This window comes from Eleutherodactylus coqui, chromosome 6 (assembly GCF_035609145.1).
Source record: "Eleutherodactylus coqui strain aEleCoq1 chromosome 6, aEleCoq1.hap1, whole genome shotgun sequence".
NCBI classification, from domain to species: domain Eukaryota; kingdom Metazoa; phylum Chordata; class Amphibia; order Anura; family Eleutherodactylidae; genus Eleutherodactylus; species Eleutherodactylus coqui.
In genome coordinates, this window is record NC_089842.1 from 231,692,044 (window position 1) to 231,717,145 (window position 25,102).

Here is a 25,102-nt window from a genome sequence, read left to right on the forward strand (position 1 = left end):
GGCAGAAACAAAGAATACGGAAGGCTGCAGAAAGGCCTGGCTGTGCAATAGTGATGCGCTGCAACTCCCACCAGACACCCAGTAAAATGCAGACGGTCAGAGGTAGCCCAACGAATGAGCGAATGAGCTTTTTTTTTTTTTGGAAAAAGAATACAGGCTGTATAGTGTGTATATGACTTTCCCTCTATAAGTGGCTGTGTTGGTCGTACGCTGTGCATCAAATTAACTGCAGACACAGACCGGTTTAAGTAATTATGGAATTATTTGTGTACACTTTAACGCTGAGAGTAGTATTGTAACGCAAACTCCAGGCAGAAAAAAATTGTAAGGAAGGCCGCAAGCAGGCCTAGCTGTGCAATAGTGATGCACTACGACTTCTACCAGACACCCTGTTAAATGCAAACTTGTCAAAAATAGAAGCCCACAGCACCCACTGATTAGCAGAAAAAACTCCCAATTGGGAGGAACCTCTTTAAAACAAAAAAAATGCAACAGCCACAGAGGGTTGTGAATTAGCAACCTCAACGTCATCCAAAAGCTGTAGATGTGACAGCATATAAAGGTGCAACTAATTATTCAACTTAAAACAGAAACTTTATTGATCCATGTAGCCAATTCTGGCAACATTTCGGCCACAGATTGGCCTTTATTAAGCCTAAAAACAATGATAACATCATCGTAAATAAAAATGTATACAGACAATGACATATCTCACAATACAACTATTAAAAACACATCTATGAAAACAAAATATACACATAACCTCAGCACATAATGTACATACCATTTGACCAGACAAGAGATCCATGCTGAAAATGGCCCACAGTCACGTCTGTTCATATATATAGGGTATGGAGACACCGGTCCCATCTCTAACTCCACCCACTCCTCAATGTAGGTCAAAGAGTGGATCCAGAAGCTGTCAATCATAATTAAGAAGCCCCAGGCCATACAATATCAAGTTACCTGATTGGGGAATAGGGATTTCTCATTATCCTGTGTCAATGTTGACCCGGAACAGAAACCCACAATAGGTATCCGCCCCCTGCTGACATCACTTCACCTCATATTCCCATGACCCGCGTTACTATGCAACACATCGTTACATGATCCACACTACGGCATGTGACTGGGCTTTACTCATTCCCAATCCATGGACCGCCCATTGAAACCTGCTAGATGGGGCGCTGCACTAAACTGCATAGCGCATCACAGCGTCACGTGACTTGCGTCACTATACGACGCGGTGTCATGTGTTCTAGGCCATAGCATGTGACCAAACGTCACTTGCAGCCTCCTCCCGCTGTTCCCAGTAATCAAAGCAGGTTAATGCAATAGCAATCAGACATGCCGTATTCTCCTGTCCCTAATATTCATAATTGACGTATATGCGATTCATGTAAACTATAACTCTGAATACAAATGTTAACAATAAATCAAATATAAGTATATAGATGTTTACGTGTGCTCAACCCAACATAGTTCCAAATTCTGTTAAAGAAAATTACCAAAAAAATATATATATACCATTCAGAGTAAAATGTCCTCCTATTTGGTAACAACCGAGATAAAGAAAGCAGAAATTATCCAACAAATATTTTATTATGCAGAATTTTTTTGGGGGGAAAACAGCAAAATGCTAATATATTGCAACATTCATAGACAAAAAAAAAATTAAATCATCTTATAAAGAACAATATTTTGCAGAACTAGGATGATGCAGAGAAAAATTGGAAAGAAATCTATTCAAAAACTATTTCTCCATCCAGGTAACCGCTGATGATCATACACTACAAAAAACATGGTGGGGGGTCCAAAATAAAGTGAGAAACGTGGTCCTTCAACAGCATGAAAACTTGCCTTGTCTGTAAAAAACATTAAAAATTTCAATTAGATGTCACATATTATTTATAAATAACACAGAGAGGAAAAAGTGACCCAAGAATAACCAGAAAAGGAGAGATCACCCAAAAGGTTATAGTATACGTATAGACGGGAAGTCAATCGGAGTGAAATCAGGGAAAAAGAACACCAGTCGTGAATCATTTGGTCTCAAAGAAAAGGCATATAATGGTACTCCAAATTCATCCCCTTGGGGGTCAGGGTATCCAACTCGTGGATCCACCTGAGTTCTTTTCTTTTCAATTGTAATTTACGATCACCCCCACGAATGTTTTGGGGAACATGGTCTATAATACAAAACTGGAGTTGACTTATTTTGTGCTTCATTACCGCAAAATATTTAGGAACAGGTAATGCAATGTTGTTGTTACGGATTGTACTCTTATATTTTGCTATATGCGTTCTCCCCTCTTGGGTCGCTTTGTCCACATAGCCTTTGCCACATGGGCACACAATCAGATAAACTGCATAAGCAGTGGTACAAGTAAATTGATTCTTGATCCTATACCGTCAACCTGTAAGCGGGTGATAAAAGCTGTCGCCTTTCAGCATATTTCCGCAGCAAGCACAACTGCAACATGGGAAATTGCCTACTCTAGGGGGGGGGGGGGGGGGGGCAAAATAGTCTGTCTGAGTCCTGTAGAGGGAGTTGGTAACGGTCTGACCAGTTTATCTTTCAAATTCATAGGTCTTCGATAGGCCATAATGGATCTGTCAATAAACTCAGGGATGGCCTCCCCTGCTGTCGTCAATAAAGGCCAATGTCTGTTAACAATAGCTCGTATCTTATTGCTAGCAACACTGAAGGTAGACACCAGCAGGATTCTTTTGTTGGAATGTGATTTGACCCGAGGTCCAGAGGAAGTCAATGATTCCCGTTGTACAGACCTGACCCTCTGTAATGTGTTCGAAAGTAATGTAGGGGAATAGCCTCTAGTCAAAAATGTATCCGCCATCTGTTTCAGCTGTGTATCCACATGGACATCATCGGTTATGCGCCGTACCCTCAATAATTGACTGTACGGCAGTGATTCTATCATTCTATCCAGATGAAAGCTGTCAAAACGGAGTAGACCATTTCTATCCGTAAGTTTTGTAAATAGGTCTGTGGCCAGTCTATCACCTCGTTTATACACTAACACGTCCAAAAACTGGATACTTTCAGAGGAAGAGACAAGAGTCAATTGCAACTTAGGATTAATGGTATTCAATTCTGTTTGAAATTCCCGCAATCTTGAGGGTGTATCATTCCAGATGATGAAAATATCATCTATGTGCCACAGCCATATTTTGACTGCGGGCCAATAGGATGATGTATACACCGAGTGTTCCTCGAAAAAAGCGCATAAAGAGATTTGCGTAAACTGGGGCTGTGTGCGACCCCATAGCAGTGCCTTGTCGCTGCCCGTAGAACACGCCCTCGAATACAAAATAGTTATTCGAGAGCGTGAACTCAAGCAGCGACAAGGTAAATTCAACACACCCGTTAGATCAACCTGATGATTGAATGAACTGCTGAACAGCTGCAAGGCCCCGTTCATGTTCTATTGACGTGTAAAGCGACGTGACATCAAAAGATGCCAGCATGGTAGTAGGACTAACAATTAAGTTCTGGATTTTATCCAAAAAGTCGCTAGTATCACGAATGGATGAATTGGCCCCCTCAGCATACGGACGTAGGATTTTATCCAGAAATCTCGTAGCATTGCTAAAAAGCGAATCGCAGCTCGAGACTATAGGCCTGCCAGGTGGATTCTCTAAACTTTTGTGAATCTTCGGAAGAATGTAAAACGTTGGGATTCTCGGATGCTGAATATGCATGTATTTAACCACTTCCTTGTCGATTATTCCAAGTAACAGTGTATCATTTAGTAGAGTTCTAAGTTGGATCTGCAGACGTATTGTAGGATCCACCCGTAAGATTGTGTATATCTCTCTATCCTCCAACTGGCGATAGACCTCATTTTAGTACAAGGGGGTGTCCATCACGACGATGACACCCTCTTTGTCTGCAGGTTTAATCGTTAATGTACGGTCATTAGATAATAACTGCAATGCCCTCATCTCTTCCATACTAAGGTTCCTTTTTGCCCTCATTGGACGGCTGCGATATTGATTTCTGAGTTTACTAATATCTTTCTCAACCAGAGAAATATACGTTTCCAGACTATGATTCGTTGTTGGAGGCTGATATTGACTTTTATTCCTCAAACCTATTGTGGATAGATCAAACCTTGTTTGGGCATTAGATTGTGTAAGATGTCTATCACCATCTATTGGCCCTATGCTGTTTGCAAATACACTTTTCAAACGCATATTTCTAAAAAACCTTTTCAGATCAAGGTCTATTTGAAACCAATCTACAAAAGTGGTTGAAGGACAAAACGAAAGACCCTTAGAAAGGACAGATATTTCTACTTTAGACAGTTGTCGAGAAGAGATGTTTACTACCAGATCTATTTCAGAATTTTGAGTCCTGGTGGAGGTCGTTGTGTCATAGTCCTCGTTTTGACCTGTAATATGTCTTTTGTATGCCCTCCGGTGTCGAGACCCTCCTCGCCGCTGGCTGTGTCGGCACCGTCTTTTTCTTTCATTTCATGGACGTTGCTGGACCTAAAAAAGAATGATTACTGCCGCCAGCCCTTTGTATTGAATCATCAGTGGAATCCGATCAATCTCGGAACGATCTAGGTACAGTATCTTCCGTTGCCTCTGACGTCGTACTCTCTGTCTTGATCTGTCTCCACCAGAGGTGTATCCAGATCTTGTGGTGTTTTTCTTCATTTGCCAATTGAAAATAGATCCATTTTCGTAATCTTGAAGATCACGGAACCACTTGTTTTTTTTCATATCTTCAAGTTCTTCCCTATATTTCGTGAGACCTGTCTCCAACTTTGAACGTCAGAGATCCCACTCTGTCACCGGAATCTTGGAAACAATCTCCTGTTCTGTGTTTAGTATGAACTCTTGGCAGGACTTCGATTCTTGTTGAAGGAACTCGATATTTAATAAAATAATATCAAAAGAAAATTTATTTACAATGGTCTTCATCAGAAGTTAAATGCAGACGGTCAGATGCAGCCCAATGAAGGAGCTTTTTTAAATTTTTTTGAAAAAGAATACAGGCTATATAGTGTGTATATGACTTTCCCTCTATAAGTGGCTTGGATGGCCGTACGCTGTGCATCAAATTCACTGCAGACACAGACCGGTTTAAGTAATTATGGAATAATTTGCATACACTTTCACGCTGAGAGTGGTATTGTATCGCAAACTCCAGCCAGAAAAAAAATTATACGAAGGGCTGCAAACAGGCCTAGCTGTGCAATAGTGATGCACTACAACTCCCACCAGACACCCTGTAAAATTCAGACGGTCAGGGGTAGCCCAATAAAGGAGCTTTTTTTTAATTTTTTTGAAAAAGAATACAGGCTATATAGTGTGTATATGACTTTCTATCAGTGGCTGTGGCCGTACGCTGTGCGTTAAGTTCACTGCAGACACAGACTGGTGTAAATAATTATGGAATTAGTGGCGTACACTTTGACGCTGAGAGCTGCATTGTAACGCAAACTCCAGCCAGAAAAAAATTATACGGAAGGCTGCAAACAGACCTAGCTGTGCGATAGTGATGCACTAAAATTCCCACCAGACACCCTGTAAAATTCAGACGGTCAGAGGCAGCCCAACGAAGGAGCTTTTCTTTTTATTTTTTTGAAAAAGAATATAGGCTCTATAGTGTGTATATGACTTTCCCTCTATCAGTGGCTGTGGCCGTACGCTGTGCGTTAAGTTCACTGCAGACACAGACCGGTGTAAAAAATTATGGAATTATTGGCATACACTTTGACGCTGACAGCGGTATTGTAATGCAAACTGCAGCCAGAAAAAAATTATATGGAAGGCTGCAAAAAGGGCTAGCTGTGCAATAGTGATGCACTACAACTCCCACCAGACACCCTGTAAAATGCAGACGGTCAGAGGTAGCCCTAAGAAGGACCGTTGGGGTTCTTGCAGACAGGATCCTACACTACCACTGTCCCTATCTCAGCAGCACTTTCCCTATACTCTGTATTACAAACTGCAGACTTAGAACGCTATAGCTGTAATGGCCTGCACAGCCCGAGATAAAAAAAAAAAAATTGTGCAAAACTGCTCCCAGCCAGCCACACAGTTATACACACGGTCAGATGTGGCCCTAAGAAGGACCACTGGGGTTCTTGTAGACAGGATCCTACACTAACACTTTTCCTATAGCAGCAGCAGCACTTTCCCTATACTCTCCCAGTCTGTGGCTGAGGCGAGCAGCGGGCGGGACCGCTTTAAGTACTCGGCGGTCACTTGATCTCGCCAGCCACTCACTGCAAGGTGGTGGGATATGGCTGGCACGTCACAGGAGGAAGTGGTAATGCCTTCCCTGCATGTCTATTGGCTAAAAAATGGCGCTAAACATGCAGGGAAGGAAATGGAATTGACTTGAGTACCGCGTGGTGCTCGTCTCGAGTAACGAGCATCTCGAGAGCATCTCGAACACCCTAATGCTCGAACGAACATCAAGCTCGGACAAGTGTACTCGCTAATCTCTATTAATTACCTCACCACCCTCCTCTGCATCCACTCCAGTTAAGCTACTGTATGTTTTTTTTATACAATGGGGCTTATTTACTAATACTATCTAAAAGTTAGACAGTGCAAACAGAGACTAGACAGTCTTAGATTTATCATAATGGCTCTGCTAAATGAAAAATCTATCAAATGTTGACTGTCTTGCTAAAATGTATTAGTTGTCATAGTTTACGCCAAAACTTGCACTAACATTCTTGCACAATTTAGTTTAACCCTGCTGATGAAAAAGTTGGAAAAAGTATCTGTAAGTGTCTAAAAACACATAGCAAATGTGTGTGCAAAGTAGTTTCTGCTTGAGAACGGCGCATGGTAGCGCTGAAAAGTGTTGCAATAGAGATTTTTTTTATCTAATGTAATATTAAGTGAGTAAATGTGGATTATTACATAGCCACAGTGGTATTATTTTTCCTGACCCCATAAGCGCGGAGTACCTTTTGGAACTTTTTGGGATTTTACTTATTATAAGACAGTTTTCTGGGGGATTTTGTGCCAGAAAACTGCTGTATTTTGACTAGTATGTAAGCTCCAATATTATATGTGGCTAGTGATTTTAAATCGGTAAAAATTAAACACTTATCACATGCATCTCTATTAGAGATGAGCGAGCACACTCGTCCGAGCTTGATGCTCGTTGGAGTATTACTACGAGATGCTCGGTGCTCGAGTCGAGCAACATGCGGTACTCGAGTCACTTTCATTTCCCTTCCCCATATGTTTAGTGCCATTTTTTAGCCAATAAACATGCGTGGAAGGCATTACCACTTCCTGCTGTGACATGCCAGCCCTCTGCAAGTCTACAGCAGTGAGTGGCTGGGCCTATCAGGTGACCACCGAGTACTTAAAGTGGTGCCGCCCATGGCTCGCCTCAGACACATGCTGGCAGAGGTTAGGGAAAGAGCTGCTGATGCTGACATAGGAAAAGTGCTAGTATAGGGTATGGCTAGGCAAGGATCCTGATATCAAGAACCCAACAGTCCTTCTTATGGCTACTCCTCATTATGTGCATTACTTTTGTGGCTGGCTGGAAGCAGTAGTGCACCAATTTTTATTTTGAAGCATCTAGGCCTGTATAGAGCATTTCACATATACCATTCTCGGTGTGCAGTGCATTAGGCAGAGTTCTCATCGCTAAACTGTACGCTAATTTTTCCTGGGGCACTGCAGAGCATTTCACCTATACCATTCTCTGTGTTCAGTGCATTAGGCAGAGTTCTCATCACTACACAGTATGCTAATTTGTTCCTGGGGCACTGCAGAGCATTTCACCTATACCATTCTCTGTGTGCAGTGCATTAGGTGGAGTTCTCATCGCTAAACAGTACGCTAATTTTTCCTGGGGCACTGCAGAACATTTCACCTATACCATTCTTTGTATGCGTTGAAGTAGCCGCAGTTATCTGCACTATCCACTGAGTTATTAGTTCTCTGCCCCTGTGGAGAATATCTGACATCTACTATTCACTGTGTGCGGCGAAGTAGCTGCAGTTATCAGCACTATCCACTGGGTTAATAATTATCTGCCCCTGTGCAGAGCATCTCACAATACCCATTCCTTGTGTGTGGTGAAGTAGCCGCAGTTATCTGCACTATCCACTGGGTTAATAGGTCTCTGCACCTGTGCAGAGCATGTCACAATACCCTTTCCTTGTGTGCGGTGAAGTAGCCGCAGTTATCTGCACTATCCACTGGGTTAATACTTCTCTGCCCCTGTGCAGAGTATCTGACATCTGTCATTCACTGTGTGCGGTGAAGTAGCCGCAGTTATTAGCACTATCCACTGGGTTAATAGATAATTATCTGCCCCTATGCAGAGCATCTCACAATACACTTTCCTTGTGTGCAGTGAAGTAGCCGCAGTTATCAGCACTATCCACTGGGTTAATACTTTTCTGCCCCTGTGCAGAGCATTTCACAATACACTTTACTTGTGTGCAGTGAAGTAGCCGCAGTTATCAGCACTATCCACTGGGTTAATAGTTTTCTGCCTCTCTTATATACAAGTCTCTGTGCACGGTAAATTACCCCTAGGTATCAGCGCAAGACAGCGGGTAATTTTTTTCTGTCACAGCATAGAGCCTCCGTGTGCAGGGAATTAGCCCAGTTCTCTCCGCTTTACAGTGGGGTAATTTATTTGGGCCCTGCTCTATTCCTTATCCGACAAGATGAGCAGTACTGGTAAGGGTCGTGGACGGGGTCGTCCAAGTGAGGGTGTTGGCACAGGCCGAAGTCTTGGGGGGGAGAGAATCACAGCTGGCTGCAGAAGGATTAGGAGAGCGACGCGTTTCTTCGCTCCCCAGCTTCATATCGTAATTTGCGGGTTCGTGTGGTAGACCTTTATTACAAGCAGAGCAGTGCAGGCAGGTCCTGTTCTGGATCGCAGATAATGCATCTAGCAATGTATCGAACACCCAGTCTTCTACGCAGTCCACTACTCCCAGCCTGGGGACTTCACCTCTGAATCCTCTGGCTGCTCCTCCTTCCTCCCAGCCTCCTCACTCCATGAAACTGACAAATTCTGAGCAGGAAGACTTCCAGCAACTGTTCTCGGGTCCCTGCCCTGAGTGGGAAAAAACGGTTCCTCACCCACTTGAGGAGTTTGTCGTGACCGAAGCCCAACATTTGGATATTTCCCAGAGTTCGGTGATGAGACTGGGGACTTCCGGCAACTATCTCAAGAGCTTTTAGTGGATGAGGATGATAAGGCACAGTTGTCTGTCAGTGAAGATGAGGCACAGTTGTCTGTCAGTGAAGATGAGGCACAGTTGTCTGTCAGTGAGGTAGTAGTAAGAGCTGTAAGTCCGAGGGAGGAGTGCACAGAGGATTCAGAGGAAGAGCTGCTGGACGATGAGGTAACTGACCCCACCTGGCTTGCTAAGCCTACTGAAGACAGGGCTTCAGAGGGGGAGGCAAGTGCAGCAGCAAGACAGGTTGAGGCGGTGGGGTGGCCAAGGGGGAGAGGCAGGGATAGACCCAATAATCCCCTAATTGTTTCCCACAGCACCTCCTTGCGGCAAGCCTCCGTGCAGAGGGCTAGGTGTTCCAAGGTGTGGATGTTTTTAAGTGAGAGCGCGGACGACCGACGAACAGTGGTGTGCAACCTGTGTCGCACAAAGATCAGCCAGGGAGCAACCACTACCAGCCTCACCACCACCAGCATGCGCAGGCATATGATAGCCAGCACCCCAAAAGGTGGGACGAAGGCCATTCACCGCCTCCGGGTCACACCACTGCCTCTTCCCCTGTGCCACAACCTGGCACACAGATCCAATCCCCCTCCCAGGACGCAGGCACAAGCGTCTCCCGGCCTGCACCCACACCCTCACCTCCACGGTCCTTCACGACCTCTAGCAATGTCTCCCAGCGCAGCGTTCAGTTGTCACTAACACAAGCGTTGGAGCAAAAGCGGAAATACGCCACCACCTACCCGCATGCACAAGCTTTAAACGTGCACATTGCCAAATGAATCAGCCTGGAGATGCTGCCGTACAGGCTTGTGGAAATGGAGGCTTTAAAAAACATGATCGAAGCGGTGGTCCCACGCTACTCGGTCCCCAGTCGCCACTATTTTTCCCGGTGTGCCGTCCCTGCCCTACCCCAGCACGTCTCCCACAACATAAAACGTGCCCTTACCAACGCGGTTACTGGGAAGGTTTACTTAACGACGGACACTCTATCTTCCTGACAGCACATTGGGTGAAATTGGTGGAGGCTAGGACCGAGTCAGAGCCTGGGACAGCTCATGTGCTACTCACACCAAGGATAGCGGGTCCTACCTTGGTGCTGGTTTCTCCGGCATATTATGCCACCTCCCCCTCCTCTGCCAACTCCAGCAGTTGATTGAACGCGGCACGGCAGCACAGCGGTGGGCAAGCATCAGCAAGCCATGCTGAAACTATTCAGCTTAAGTGACCAGAGGCATACGGCCCCCAAGCTGTTACACGGTCTGACAGAGCAGACCGACCTCTGGCTTTCGCCGCTGAGCCTCCAACTGGGCATGGTCGTGTGTGACAGCTCTTCACAGAGGAGTTGGCATGAATGGCAGACATCTGTCAGGTCCTTGGCAACATTGAGGAGTTTACCCAAATGGTGGGCAGCAATGCGGCCAAAATTAGTGTAACAATCCCGCTGCTTTGCCTGCTGAGAATTTTGCTGCTAAGAATAAAGGCCGACGCTTTGCAGTTAGAAAAGGATATGGGGATGACAGTATGTCGCTTGATAGCCACACACCCCTCATGTCTATATCTCAGCGCATTTTGAAAGAGGAGGAGGAGGAAGATGGGGAGGGGGAAGAGTGCTGCCAACACTGCAGAGGGTATCCATGCTGCTTTATTCTCATTTGTTCAGCATGTATGGGCTGAAGAGGAGGAGAAGGAGGAGGAGCATCCTCCTAGTGAGGACAGCGATATGTTCCATACTGGGACTCTGGCACACATGGCTGACTTCATGTTAGGCTGCCTTTCCCGTGACCCGCGCGTTAGACGCATTCTGGCCAACATGGATTACTGGGTGTACACCCTTCTCGACCCACGGTATAAGGAGAACCTTTCCACTCTCATTCCCGAAGAGGAAAGGGGTACGAGAGTGAAGCAATAGCACAGGGCCCTAGTGGAAAAACTGATGCTAAAGTTCTCATCTGACAGCGCTAGCAGTAGAAGACGCAGTTCAGAGGGCCAACTAGCAGGGGAGACGCGAGGATCAGGCAGCATGTCCAGCGCAGGAAGGGGAACACTGTCCAAGGCCTTTGCCAGTTTTATGGCCTCTCCAGCAAGACTGTGTCACCACTCCGCGGTCAAGACTGAGTCGCAGGGAGCACTGTAAAAAGATGGTGAGGGAGTACATAGCCGACTGTACCACTGTCCTCAGTGATCTCTCTGCTCCATACAACTATTGGGTGTCAAAGCTGGACACTTGGCACGAACTGGCGCTGTACGCCCTGGATGTGCTGGCCTGCCCTGCCGCTAGCGTCTTGTCAGAGGGGGTGTTTAGTGTAGCTGGGGGGATTATCACGGATCAACTGACAGTGCCAACATGCTTACACTCATTAAGATGAACAAAGACAGGATTTCCCCAGACTTCTCTTCTCCACCGGTGGAAAGCAACGGATCATAAAGATTATTTTCGCTGCAACATGAGAAAAATGTATCCTCTATCACCCCAAAATAGGGGAGAAGTAGGTTGGTATATCCCTCTCGGGTATTACTCCTCCTCCTTCTCAAACAGCATGTCATCACACTGAACTGCCAATTTTTCTGCGGGTTTGCCTGTCCTTTTGCTACAGAAATGTTTCAGGGGTCCGCCTATACACTTGCTACTGAAAGGTTTGAGGGATTTGCCTATACTTGTAGTGGATATCCGCCATATCTATATTTTTCGGGACAATGGACAATGGACATACATTTCATGTGTAATGAACCTGTTTTTATAAATGTAGGCATTCTGTATACCAATGGCAGTATTATTCCATTTTGTTTGCTCTTCTACAAATATAGATATATTCTCTGTGTATCCAATATATTCACTTCCTCATATGTAAATATAATGAAACTTTCCATTCTCTAAACTCCTATAGATGCAAGCAGAAGCTAGCATTTAACATTTAGCAAGAACGCTCTATTTCCCGATTCTTAGTAACTTTAGCAGGGGTAAAATCAGACACAAGTACCCACAGTCTGGAGCATTACCGCTTTTAGCTACCGCAATAATAACCCAAGCAGTTTTACAGGAAACTTATGCAAATAATATGGGAAATTTATACTAACAATAGTGCAAGATGTAACCTCCAATCATATCAGAGCATCCACAAGTGGGTCCAAGACAACCCACTCATCTCGTCCTGCCCTCTCCAGACTGATACCACGTGACGGGCAATAACAGATGACCGGATGATGGAAGAATTTCAAGATGCTTATCCAATAATTAAACAATACGTTGTATCTATGTAATCTTTGACCTGCCCAGAGGGGCAGATATGTTAAACTCTTTAAAAGAGGCTGTGCGCCCACAAATAAAGCAGAATAGGGAAGTTTATACATGCTGAACCTGTGTCAGTGTGAAATCTTCTTATGCGCATAACCAATTCATCATTAATCTGGAAGGGTGCAAACATTGCCTATTGAGTAGGCCGTGGACCCAAAAAGGATATGCACGACATACTCTTGCTACAGAAGTGTTTCAGGGTCCGCCTATACACTTGCTACTGAAAGGTTTGAGGGGTTCGACTATACTCTTGCTACAGAAATGTTACAGGAGTCCGCCTATACACTTGCTACTGAAAGATTTGAGGGGATCGCCTATACTCTTGCTACAAAAAGGGTCCAAAAGGCTCTGTTAAAACCAATTTTTTCGGAGGGCTGCCTCCAGGCTTTGTTACAAATTAAGCAACAGCAAGCTGTATCTTTAAAAAAATGTTTATGAGTTTCACCTACCCTCGGGGTTAAGCAACTTTTTAGGGTTACAGTTGTACTCTTGGTACACCAATCTTTCAGGCCCTCAGCTATACTGTTAGCAAACTAACTTTTCTGGGCTTCGCCTATACTCTTGGTCAACAAATTTTTTTAGGTGTTCGTCTGTACTCTTGGTAGACCAATGTTTCAGGGGTTCGCCTATACGCTTGCTACTAAAACAGTCTGAGGCGTTCGCCTATACTCTTGCTACAGAAATGTTACAGGGGTCCGCCTATACACTTGCTACTGAAAGGTTTAAAGGGATCGCCTATACTATTGCTACAGAAATGTTTGAGGGGTTCGCCTACACTCTTGCCACAGGAAGGTTTGCGGGGTTTGCCTATACTCTTGCTACAGAAATGTTTCAGGGGTCTGCCTATACACTTGCTACTAAAAGGTTTGAGGGGTTCACCTATACTCTTGCTACAGAAATGTTTCAGGGTCCACCTATACACTTGTTACTGAAAGGTTTGAGGGGTTCGCATATTCGCCTATATGCTTGCTACTGTAGGGATTGACGGGTTCGCCCATACACATGCTACTGAAAGGTTTGAGGGGTTCGCCTGTACACTTGCTACAGAAATGTTTCAGGGGTTTGCCTATACTCTTGCTACAGAAATGTTTCAGGGGTCTGCCTATACACTTGCTACTGAGAGGTTTGAGGGGTTCCCTTATACTCTTGCTACTGAAAGGTTTGAGGGGTTCGCCTGTACTCTTGCTACAGAAATGTTTGAGGGATCGCCTATACCATCACTACAGAAGTGTTTCAGGGGTTCACCCATACTTTTCCTACGGAAAGGTTTGAGGGGTTCGCCTATACACTTGCTGCAGAAAGGTTTCAGGGGTTCGCCTATACTGTGAGTGCACAAAGTTTTCCTATAGCGGTGTTCAGCTGTCTGGCACAAATACACTGAATGACTTCGGCAGAAGTGTGGGCCGCACCGAGTTCCTGGGCGGGGTGAAACTCTGCCATGTTTGGGCACTTTCATTTCTTCATGTGTAATACTGTCTTTGGGTTTCATGGGCTCTCCTATGCTATGGGTGCACAAAGGTTTCCCATAGGAGTGTTCAGCTATCTGGCACAAATACACTAAATGACTTGGGTAGGGTGCAGTCGGCTTTCCCATTGCGGAGTTCAGCTATCTGACACCTACACAGAATGAATTGTGTAGGTACACATGGGTTTCCCATAGCTATGTAACTCACGGCACCTTGGATCACACAAGATAGAGGCTGGGACCGAGCCTGACCCTGGGCCCGCTCACATGCTTCCCACACAGAGTATTGTGGGTCTTACCTCGGTCATGGTTTCTTGGGCTTATTATGCCACCTCCTCCTCCTTGGGGTCTGGGGAAGAGCGCTGGTCACCATGTATTATCTCTCGTTTTATCACAGTTATCTGAGATACTGGATTGGAGCGTTCACAGTAAGCGTAACTGATTGAATGAGAGGTTCACATGGTCACTCTATACCTGTGGTGGCTACTTTTGCAACACCTCCTGCTTCAAACCAATCTTTGGTGTTAATATGGGCTGCTGCATTGTGGTGATATGTAGAAGTACTGCCATCTGAGTCGCCTTTAGGCCCACATTTGCGGCTCCTGACAATTTTGTGATGGAGGTGGCATGCGATTGGAATTATGATCGTACGTCAATTTATCATCAATTCTCATCAGCATTGTGGTCTATCGCCCACACTTTCAAAGAGGGTCGCTGCCAGGCCCAGCCAAGACTCTGCAGTGTGTGTCTCTGGTTTCTTCTCATCCACTACACACTTATAAATAGACATGAGGGCAACTGAATGCTGCACAGGGGAAATTTTGTTTGCGCTGTGGACAGAGGCTCGTGCGGGGTGTTGGACAGCAATGCCAGCATGTAACCCAGGAGAAGGGGTAGTGGTGTCACCCGCAGGTGGTGATTGTCCTTGGTTGCAGCTAGTGTGGTAATTAGCTAAAATGTGCCAGCGCGTGTGCCGTGCTGTTTATGGTCTATCCCAAGTAAATCGTTAGGGGGTGACCGCCAGGCTCTTGCCCCCAATTTGGCTTAATAGTGCGACCTGGGAGCCTCAAATGCACCCATGCATGCTGCCCCTGCCATTCCCTAGCCGTTTCTGGTGTTTCCATGACTTTCTGATGTTTCCAGGTGTTTCACACAATCTCCCCCATGCGGAGCAGCGGTCAGCTTGAAAAATGCTCGAGTCTCCCATTGACTTCAATAGGGTTCGTTACTCGAAACAAGTTCTCGAGCATTACGAAAAGTTCGACTCGAGTAATGAGCACCCGAGCATTTTGGTGCTTTCTCATCTCTAATCTCTATTTTTTCGTTTTCTGTGACCGCAGCTGCTTGAATCTGGTTGCTGCAATTAAATTTATTATGCACTAGTATCCACAAGTCTCCTTTAGGGCTCCCACCCACTGGCGATATTTTCTTCACTGCGATGCGATTCTAAAGTTAAAGTCTCGCATCGCAGTGCGAGAAAAAAATCGGCATGACGCCGGGATATCGGCATCACGCCGACATATCGCCAGTCTTTTCAATGGGGCCAGCAGCAGCAGTGCTAGCCCCATTAAAAAGAGATGGAGAATGCCGGGGACTTCTGCCACAGCTGTCACAGCTGTCACAGCTGTGGCAGAAGTCCCCGGCATTCTATTCCATTGCTTTCAATGGGATCGGCACTGCTGCCGATCCCATTGAAAGCACTGCTTTCTGCCACACATAGCCCTTAGCTATTCATTCATGAATAGCTATATCTTAGCTATTCATGAATGAATAGCTAAGAGCTAAGTGTGATTGGCTGAGCGCTCAGCCAATAGCTAAGCAGTAGCTGCTATTGGCTGAGCCCTCAGCCAATCTGCACAGCCCTTTCAGGAGGTGGGGATTTTTAAATCCCCGACTGCTGAAAGAGCTTCATAGCAGTGCCGGGGAGCCAGCAGGAGGACGCGGCTGAGCGCAGGAGAGGTGAGTATTAATTTTTTTTATTTTTTTTCACACTTTTGGCAGATTATTGGGGAAGGGCTTATATTTCAAGCCCTACCCCGATAATCATTCTCCGGGCTTGGCTGAAACCATTGATATCAATGGGATCGGCAGCAGTGCCCATCCCATTGAAAGCAATAGAATAGAATGCTGCGGACTTCTGCCACAGCTGTGACAGCTGTCGCAGAGGATTCCTTCATCCCCGCAGTCCCCGCGGGGATGAAGGAAACTCCTGCCACAGCTGTCACAGCTCTGGCAGAAGTCCGCGGCATTCTCCCTATGCTTTCAATGGGGCTAGCTCTGCTGTCGCTGGCCCATTGAAACCACTTGCGATATGCCGGTTCTATACCGGCCTCTTTCTTGCGCTGCGATGCGAGAGTTTTCTCGTGCTCTCGCAGCGCAAGAAAGAAAATATCGCCAGTGGGTGGGAGCCCTCAGTGCTTTGCTATATAACTGTAACATTTGTTTAATTTACTAAAAGTACATAAACCTCACCTTTATCCACATTAAATCTAATTTACCAACAAATAATGTAATAAATGATACATCTTATCTATCTTATCTGGCTTTTTAAATATATAATAATGATAGATTTTGGGTGTAGAAAAATCATCAGTGTGCGTACTACACAAAACATCTACGTGTATTTTAGGGCATGCTGTAGATTTTGTAATGCAGTTCCATTTTTGGTAAACCCACAGTAACATTTATTTTATCCATACAAGTTAAAGTATGATGTTCCATTGTAGTCTGATCTTATTCATGTTGTGTTTGTACATTTTCTGTAGTTGATAACCTCAGTGATCTTGAGGAGAAACTGGAATACTACACATCTGATGAGAGAAAATATGAGAAACTTGATCAAGGTAATAGAGATCATATTATATCTTAAAAGAAAAGGTTACTAGTGGAGAACTGACATTTTTATACTATTCCCTCTTTAAAGAGGACCTGTCACCTGTTCTAACATGTCCGTTATAGTGATATTTATGTTATTCCAACCGGTAGTTGAAATTTTCAAATAAATTGATAACTGAGTGTTACCAGTTGGGGGCACCTTTAGGCCTCATGTCCACGGGGAAAATCAGGCCTGCTACGGATTCTCCATGTAGAATCTGCAGCGGGTCCCTCCTGCCCCACGGACATGAGCGCTGAAAATAAGAATAAATCAGAATTAACTCACCTCCCGCACGCTCCGGATCCTTCCTTCGCTGCGGCGTCATCTTCTCTGCGTCGCGGCCGGATCTTCTTTCTTCGGCCCGGCGGATGCGCAGGATGACGTCGGTGACGTGCCCCGCGCATGCGCCGGCCCGAAGCAAAATGATCCGGCCGCGACTGAGAGAAGATGGTGCCGCGGCGAAGAGAAGAAACGGAGCGGGTGAGTAAAATCTGGTTTTTGTCTCCCGCGGATCCGGACGGCTTCCATAGGCTTCAATAGAAACCCGCGGGAGCCGTCCCCGCGGGAGACCCGCACGAAAATGGAGCATGGTCCAGATTTTTTCATGCTCCATTTTTTTAAAAATCACTTTTATTGACCATCCGCGGGTATTTATCTACCCGCGGGTGGTCAATGCATCCCTATGGGGCGCGGATCCGCGGGCAGGAGAAGAGTTAAAATCTGCTGCGGATTTTAATTCTTCTTTTGCCCGTGGACATGAGGCCTTAGGCACTTTTAAACTGTCCAGTCAAGGTTGACACTATCAGACTGCACATAGGCTACCCCTTTTCAAATTGCTATTTCAGTAATGGTGAGAAGACTTCATTAGCAGATTAACTAGTTCTCTAATTGGAACAATCATAAAGCTAATTACACATAATCAAAATCAGATATCGGCCAGCTTATCAAAAGTTTGGTTTGCTCAGTTCATCAAATTCCATCAAAAAGTTCTGCCTGGTTCGAAATGGTTCAAACTAAAGCATCAGTTTTTTAAAAAAAAACTTATAACTAGTATTGAACACTTTATATGGGCCCACTAATAGCCCTGTTAGTACCGTCACCTGTAATTCTGGGATCCTAGGTTCAAATCTGACCCACTGTAACATCTGCATGGGCTTTGAAGAACTGCATGCTAATGTTGCCCTTGGTTTGATTTGAACCCAGCACTGCAAGGTAGCAGTGCAAACCACTGAGCCCCCATACATCTTCGAACTTAGCTTCAGGGTGAAGTCACACGAACGTATATCGGCTCGGTTTTTACACCAAGACGATATACGTTGTCCTCGGGTGCAGGGGGGGGGGATGGAAGAGCCAGGAGCAGGAACTGAGCTCCCGCCCCCCTCTCTGCCTTCTCTCCGCCCCTCTGCACTATTTGCAATGGGGAGAGGTGGGACAGGGGTGGGGCTAATTCTCGGAACTTAGCCCCGCCCCCACCCCACCTCTTCCCATTGCAAATAGTGCAGAGGGGCGGAGAGGGGGACGGGAGCTCAGTCCCTTCTCCTGGCTCTTCCATCCCCCCCCCCCCCCCCGCACACGAGGACAACATATATCGGCTCGGCGTAAAAACCGAGCCTATATACGTTCGTGTGACTTCACTCTCAGGAGAAGAACAACAAGAGGAAACATTAAGGGAACATATAAATTGCCTTTAGATGTTGTCCTTGGTTAGATTTGAACCTATGACTCCAGCACTGCAAGGCAATAGCTATAACCTCTGACCAACCACACTTTTTCTCTTTCATATTCCTTTTTTGGAGGGGAAGAATAAAAAACACAAAGAATATTCAAATTCCATGCAAATATTATCCTTGGTCAGATTTAAGGTAACAGTACTAACTATTTAGGCACCTTATTGCTTCTTCTTTCTTCCTCCTCCTCTTTTCATTTGCTCCTTTTTCCTCCTTCCTTTTAAATAGGAAGAGGAAAAACAGATGGAGATATCCTTCTCCTTTTTTTTTAATCTTCCCCTTCTTTTCATCCTCTGAAGAAAAAAAAATGATGAAATAACATCTATATGGAATTTGTATGTACCCTTTGTGTTTCTTATTGTTCTCATCTTCTGGAGAGTTAAAGGAGTTGTCCCGCGCCTAAACGGTTTTTTTTTTTTAATAGGCCCCTCGTTCTGCGCGAGACAAACCCAATGCATGGGTTAAAAAAAAAAAACGTTTAGTACTTACCCGAATCCCCACACTGCGGCGACTTCTTCCTTACCTTAGCAAGATGGCCGCCGGGATCTTCACCCACGATGCACCGCGGGTCTTCTCCCATGGTGCACCGTGGGCTCTGTGCGGTCCATTGCCGATTCCAGCCTCCTGATTGGCTGGAATCGGCACACGTGACGGGGCGGAGCTACGAGGACCAGCTCTCCGTCACGAGCGGCCCCATTCACCAGGGAGAAGACCGGACTGCGCAAGCGCGTCTAATCAGGCGATTAGACGCTGAAATTAGACGGCACCATGGAGACGAGGACGCTAGCAACGGAGCAGGTAAGTGAATAACTTCTGTATGGCTCATAATTAATGCACGATGTATATTACAAAGTGCATTAATATGGCCATACAGAAGTGTATACCCCACTTGCTTTCGCGGGACAACCCCTTTAAGGTGGAAGAAGTGTGGTGGGTTAGTGCTTTGCACTATTGCCTTGCAGTGCTGGAGTCCTGAATTCAAATCACACAAAATATTTGCAGGGAGCTTTTCAAAGTCGATGCAGATGTTTTGCTTAGTCAGATTAGAACCTAGGGCCCCAATTACTGCGAAGCAACAGTGTTAACCACTGAACAAAATCCACTGAAAAATAACCACTACCAGCCTCTTAGAAACTGTTAAGGGTTTCTACAGAAAAGTTTGATCCATATTTGGATTCTACAGGTTCTGTTTGCCCATCCCTTACTTCGAATGCAGGAGATAGGAACTGAACTTGCTTTCTAGAATTTTAAGTCATGTTTTGCATCTCAATTTGAATATTTATTGCTCACTCTGCTGGTCAGTTGCATCATTTCAAGCATCATAAATGAAGATTCTTCGGTGCACTGGCCAACCATGAGTCACTTGGCAATTAACAAACAATAGCAAACTGCTGGCTTTATAAAAAGGACTCTATTTCATAAATTTAAGATGACATATTAACCCCTTCAGTGGCGTGTTTCTTTCCACCCTGTCAGACCCACCAGTGCAGGATTTTAAATGGTCTAATCATTTAATTTCAACTAATTTTGCAGTCGCGTTCCAAGAGCCATAACTTTTTCATTTTTCCATTGACCCGGCCATATGAGTTGTACTTTTGATGGCATCATTTTTGGGTATATATAATGTATTGCATAGCTTTTGTAAAACAATTTGTAGGGAGATTGGGGGGAAAAAAAATTCTGCCATTTGTTTTTTGGATTTCATTTTTATGGCGTTCAGCGTGCAGAATAAATAATGTGATAGGCCACCTGCACACGAGCGTTCCGGATTCCGCTAGCGGATTTTCACGCGCGTATGGTACCTAAATGTGCTTGCGGATAGGTGCGGATGCGTGAAAAATCACGCGCGGATATACGCGGATGTGTTGCGGAAAAAACGCGCAGAAAAACCAGCAGACACCCCTTATTGTAAACCCAACCCCTAGAGAACTGCCCATTCCTTGGAAAACAGCTTAAAAACCAACACCCAGACTCCGTTTTGTCCCTCTTGCTTGTGCGAGCACCGTTAAATTATTCTGGCAACATGCCTTCACCCGGTGAGCAGATGTCTTTGTGGGCATGGTTGATCCATGTAACTTTTTTCGGGCGCTTCTCCAGCGGGACTTTATTTCAGTCACTGCAAAAAAATTCACAAGAGGAATTCATTACTACAGATTTTGCATTCTTACATCCTGCATTGGCAAGAAATACTACCTATCTCCCTCTACAAATTTGCCTGTGAAGCTCTGCTGTGTGTTGGGACGCCTCCTACCATGCCTACTTCCTGTAGTCATAGCAACCAGTGACTCCATCTGCAGCTGCACTGCGGATGTACTGCGTGAAAAAACGCACCCATTCACTTGTATTGGAGGCTTCACGCGCAGAATCCGACCCAAATTAGGCCGGCTTCACACGAGCGTGACGGGCTCCACCGCGGAATATTCCGCAGTGAAGCCCGTCACGGCGCCCCCCAGAGACCCCATACTTACCAGCGGAAGATAGCGTGAAGACGCTTCCCCGCCCACCGCCGTCGCGTCATGTGACACGCCCACCGCGCCACATGACGCGGCCGGCCGTGTCACGTGACGCGCCGGCCGCGTCATATGACGCAGCGGCGGTAGGCGGGAAAGCGTTTTCACGCTATCTTCCGCTGTGTTACAGCGGGAGATAGCGTGAACGGACGGCTTCCATTGACTGCAATGGAAGCCGTCAACGCGTACACCCGCGGCAAATAGAGCATGCTGCGGGTGAGGACGGGAGATTTCATGGTGCGAAATTCCGCGGTGGAATTCCGCACCGTGAGCATTGATCTATTAGGTTCAACAGAACCTAATAGCAGGGGGCAACGCAGCGGATTTTTGCCGCGAATTTACGCGGCGTAAATCCGTTCGTGGGAAGGAGGCCTTAGAACAGGTCGCAGATTTTTTCACGCGCGTGAAAAAACGCAATACAAATCCGTCCGTCTGGGGACAACTGCGGATCCTCATAGGAGTATATTGGCTGCGGTCTGGGGCAGATAATGTGCCTAAAATAACGCGCTGGAAATTCCGTTCGTGTGCAGGCACCCATAACATTATCCTCTAAGTCCGCACGATTCTGGCGGTACCAAGTTTATACAGTTTTTTTTATGTTTTGCTATTTTTGTACATTTGAAACATTTTTTATCTTAAAGGTTTGCTTTTGTGTCGCCACATTTCAGGAGCCGTATTCATTTTATTTATCCATTGCCGGAGCTCTAGAAGGGTTTGTTTTTTGCGGGATGAACTCTGGTCTTCATTTATCTAAGTTTTTGGAACATGTAAAATTTTGATCCCTTTTTATCCAATTTTTTCTAGTGGCAAGATTAACAAAATCTGTAATTCTGGCATGTTTTTTTATTTTCACTGCATTCTCTGAGCAGCATAAATAATATATTAAAGTAATTCTACAGGCCAGTACGATTATGCCAATACCAAACTGTAAGAGTTTTTTTTTCTTTTTCACGACTTGTTCACACTTTTGCCATGTAATAAAAAAATCTAAATCATAAAAGAAAAGTACATATTTGGTATCACCGCATCTATAAATGTTCAATCTATTAAAGTAGTACATTATTTACCCAACACGGTGAGCATAGTCCGAAAAAAAAATAAAGAACGCCACAAATGCCCTTTTTCAGTCACCCTGTCTCCCAGAAAAAATGCAATAAAAAGCGATCAAAAAGTCGCATGTATTCTAAATTAGTACTAACATAAACTACAGGACATCCCCCAAAAAATGAGCCCTGATCAAGTACATCAACAGAAAAATAAAAAAGTTATTGCGCGCAGAAAATGCAGCAGAAAATAATTTTTAAAAATTAAATGTATTTGAAAAAAAAGTACTACACCAAAAAAAACTATACAAGTTTGGTATCGTAGTAATCGCACTGACCCATAAAATAAAGTTATCATTTTATTTTTGTTGCAGTTTGTGTGCTGTAGAAACAAAACGCACTGAAAGATGGCGGAATGTCATTTTTTTTCATTGTACTCCACTTAGAATTTTGTAAAAGTTTTTCAGTACATTATATGGTACTTTAAATAGCACCATTGAAAAATACAACTCGTCCTGCAACAAAAAAGACCTCATACAGCGACATCGATGGATAAATAAAGGAGTTATGATTTTTTTAAACAGGGGGAGGAAAAAAAATGGGGGAAAAAAGAAAAAAAGGGGCCATGTCATTAAGGGGTTAAATGATGTACTCCCTTCTCTGGGTCATTACGATGCAGGAATACCACATGTGTAATTTTATTTTTAATTTTTTACAACATAAAGGGAGACAAGTGTTTTTGTTTTAAAGTTTTTTAATTTTTTTTTCAACTTTTTTTTTGTCCCTTTAGGGGACTTCCACAGAGACCGATCAGGACCCCCTGATCACATTCCGGGGGTCCAATGGTGACAGCCCTTTACATGCTGCAGTCACATAGACTGCAGAATTTAAAGGGTTAACACAGCAGAGCTCGGAGGTTTTCTCTGATCTCTGCTGTAAGAGCTGGTGCCTGGCTGTCCTCTGACAGAGGGAGCCCCCTCCTTCTGTCAGCCCTTTACATGCTGTGATCGCATAGACCGCGGCATGAAAAGGGTTAACACAGCAGAGATCAGAAGTTTTCTCCCTTCTCTGCTGTGTAAGGGTGGGTTCACACGAGCGTGTTCTTGTGTGTACATACGCACGCACAAAAAGACACTACTATTTGCAATAATGCATTCCCTATAGTGTGTGCACATGTCCATACTTTGCAGGTGCGTGCCTGCAAAGATAGGACATGCGTGCACCATAGGGAATGCACGCATTGTCTTCAATGGAGCCGCCGCTGCTGCCGACAGCTCCATTGAAAACAATGGTCTGCCGGAACCTTTGCATTCTTTTTCAGGGAAGGGCTTTACATATAAGCTCTTCCTTGAAAACGAAAAATTTTGGTGTAAAAAAAAAAAATGCAGGCATTCTCTTCAATGGAGCCGCTGCTGCTGCCAGCAGCTCCATTGAAGACAGCGGTCTGCTAGCACACCTGAATTGTTTTTCAGGGAAGAGCTTTACATATAAGCCCTTCCCTGAAAAAGAAAAATTTTGGTGTAAAAAAAAAAATTACTTACCTGTCCGCCCCTGCTGTGTCCCCCGCGGGGATGAAGAACACAGTGACAGCTGCGGTAGAGAATTGAAGAATTCTTCTGCTGCATCTGCCACAGATGTGGCAGATGTAGCAGCGGGGAATTCTTTTAACAAGTGGGGATGAAGGAATCATCTGCTGCCTGTAGCAGATGTGTTCTTCATCCCCGCGGGGGACACAGCGTGTAGTTTTTTTACACAACTTTTAATTGGCTTTTCAGGGAAGGGTTTAGGAAGCCCTTCCCTGAAAAGCCATTGACAGCTGCTGGGGCTCAGGGGCGACTTCTGCCGCTGTCCCCAGCTCTGTAGCGCTGCTGAGCTATCAGCAGGTGGGGATTTAAAATACTCGCCTGCTGGTAGCTCTGATTGTGATTGGCTGAAGCTCTTCAACCAATCACAATTAGAGCTGCCAGCAGGCGGGGATTTTAAATCCCCGACTGCTAATAGCTGTGAGCTACAGAGCCAGGGACAGCGGCAGAAGTCGACGCTGAGCCCCGGCAGGTGAGTATTTTTTTCTCTTTACTATTTTTTTTTAATTAAATCACTTTTTATTGAAATTTTCCTTTTACAGTAACAAATGTAGTTACTATAGGTGTACTTTATCAAATTATCAGCTTATCATCAAGGAATGTTAATTATAGTTGCATTACATTTTAGTATAATAGTGCATGTTAATTTTAAACTGACAGTTAATCTCAGTCGCCTTTTCCCACCAATCTAGGTACGCTTAAAGGCTTTATTATCTGGTCTGAGATAGGCGACCGAGATCACTTTTAAGAACATGAGGCATGCACATTGAACACAAAATGAACAATGAAAAGTATATAAAGAGTAAAACATGGGGGAGAAAAGGTGGGACAGATTGTATCGGCTGTCGAGGGACGAGACGTCCTCTCTCGCTTCCCATAGCCCCATCCTCTCCTCTCTTAGATCTTATATATTATTCTTCGCATGCAGAAACATGTGAAAGTAAGTAGCCGTGTCTCAAGCTGGAGGAGTTACCTGGAGGAGTTACCATTCTAAGGCTCTCCGGGTCGGGTCAGCCTCGGAGACGCTGCAGGAGCATGGTTTAATGGTAGAGGGGATGTAATCATGCATAAAGATTAGATAGGGTAAAGGGTAGTGAAAAGAAAGAGAAGGACGTGTGGTGAGGGAGGGGGTGCTAAATTTCCACCAGAGTTTTTTTTACTATTTTAAAAGGCTTTTCAGGGAAGGGCTTCTGAAGCCCTTCCCTGCAAAGCCACTGATAGCTATCGGGGCTCAGCGGCGGGGACAGCGGTAGAAGTTGATGCTGAGCCCCGGCAGGTGAGTATTTTTTTTTTTTTTTACTATTTTTAAAGGCTTTTCAGGGAAGGGCTTATGAAGCCCTTCCCTACAAAGCCACTGACAGCTGCCGGGGCTCAGCGGCAACTTCTACCGCTGAT

At 45.0% G+C, this 25,102-nt stretch overlaps 1 protein-coding gene across 1 annotated transcript in view; it reads left to right on the forward strand.

The window, feature by feature from the left end:
• Window positions 1–25,102, forward strand: part of LOC136571867 (scavenger receptor cysteine-rich type 1 protein M130-like) — a 167,450-nt gene that overhangs the window by 117,457 nt on the left and 24,891 nt on the right. The window contains exon 15 of the mRNA XM_066572485.1: window positions 16,735–16,812. Coding sequence (XP_066428582.1) covers window positions 16,735–16,812 — 78 coding nt within the window. The remainder of the gene's footprint in view (window positions 1–16,734; window positions 16,813–25,102) is intronic.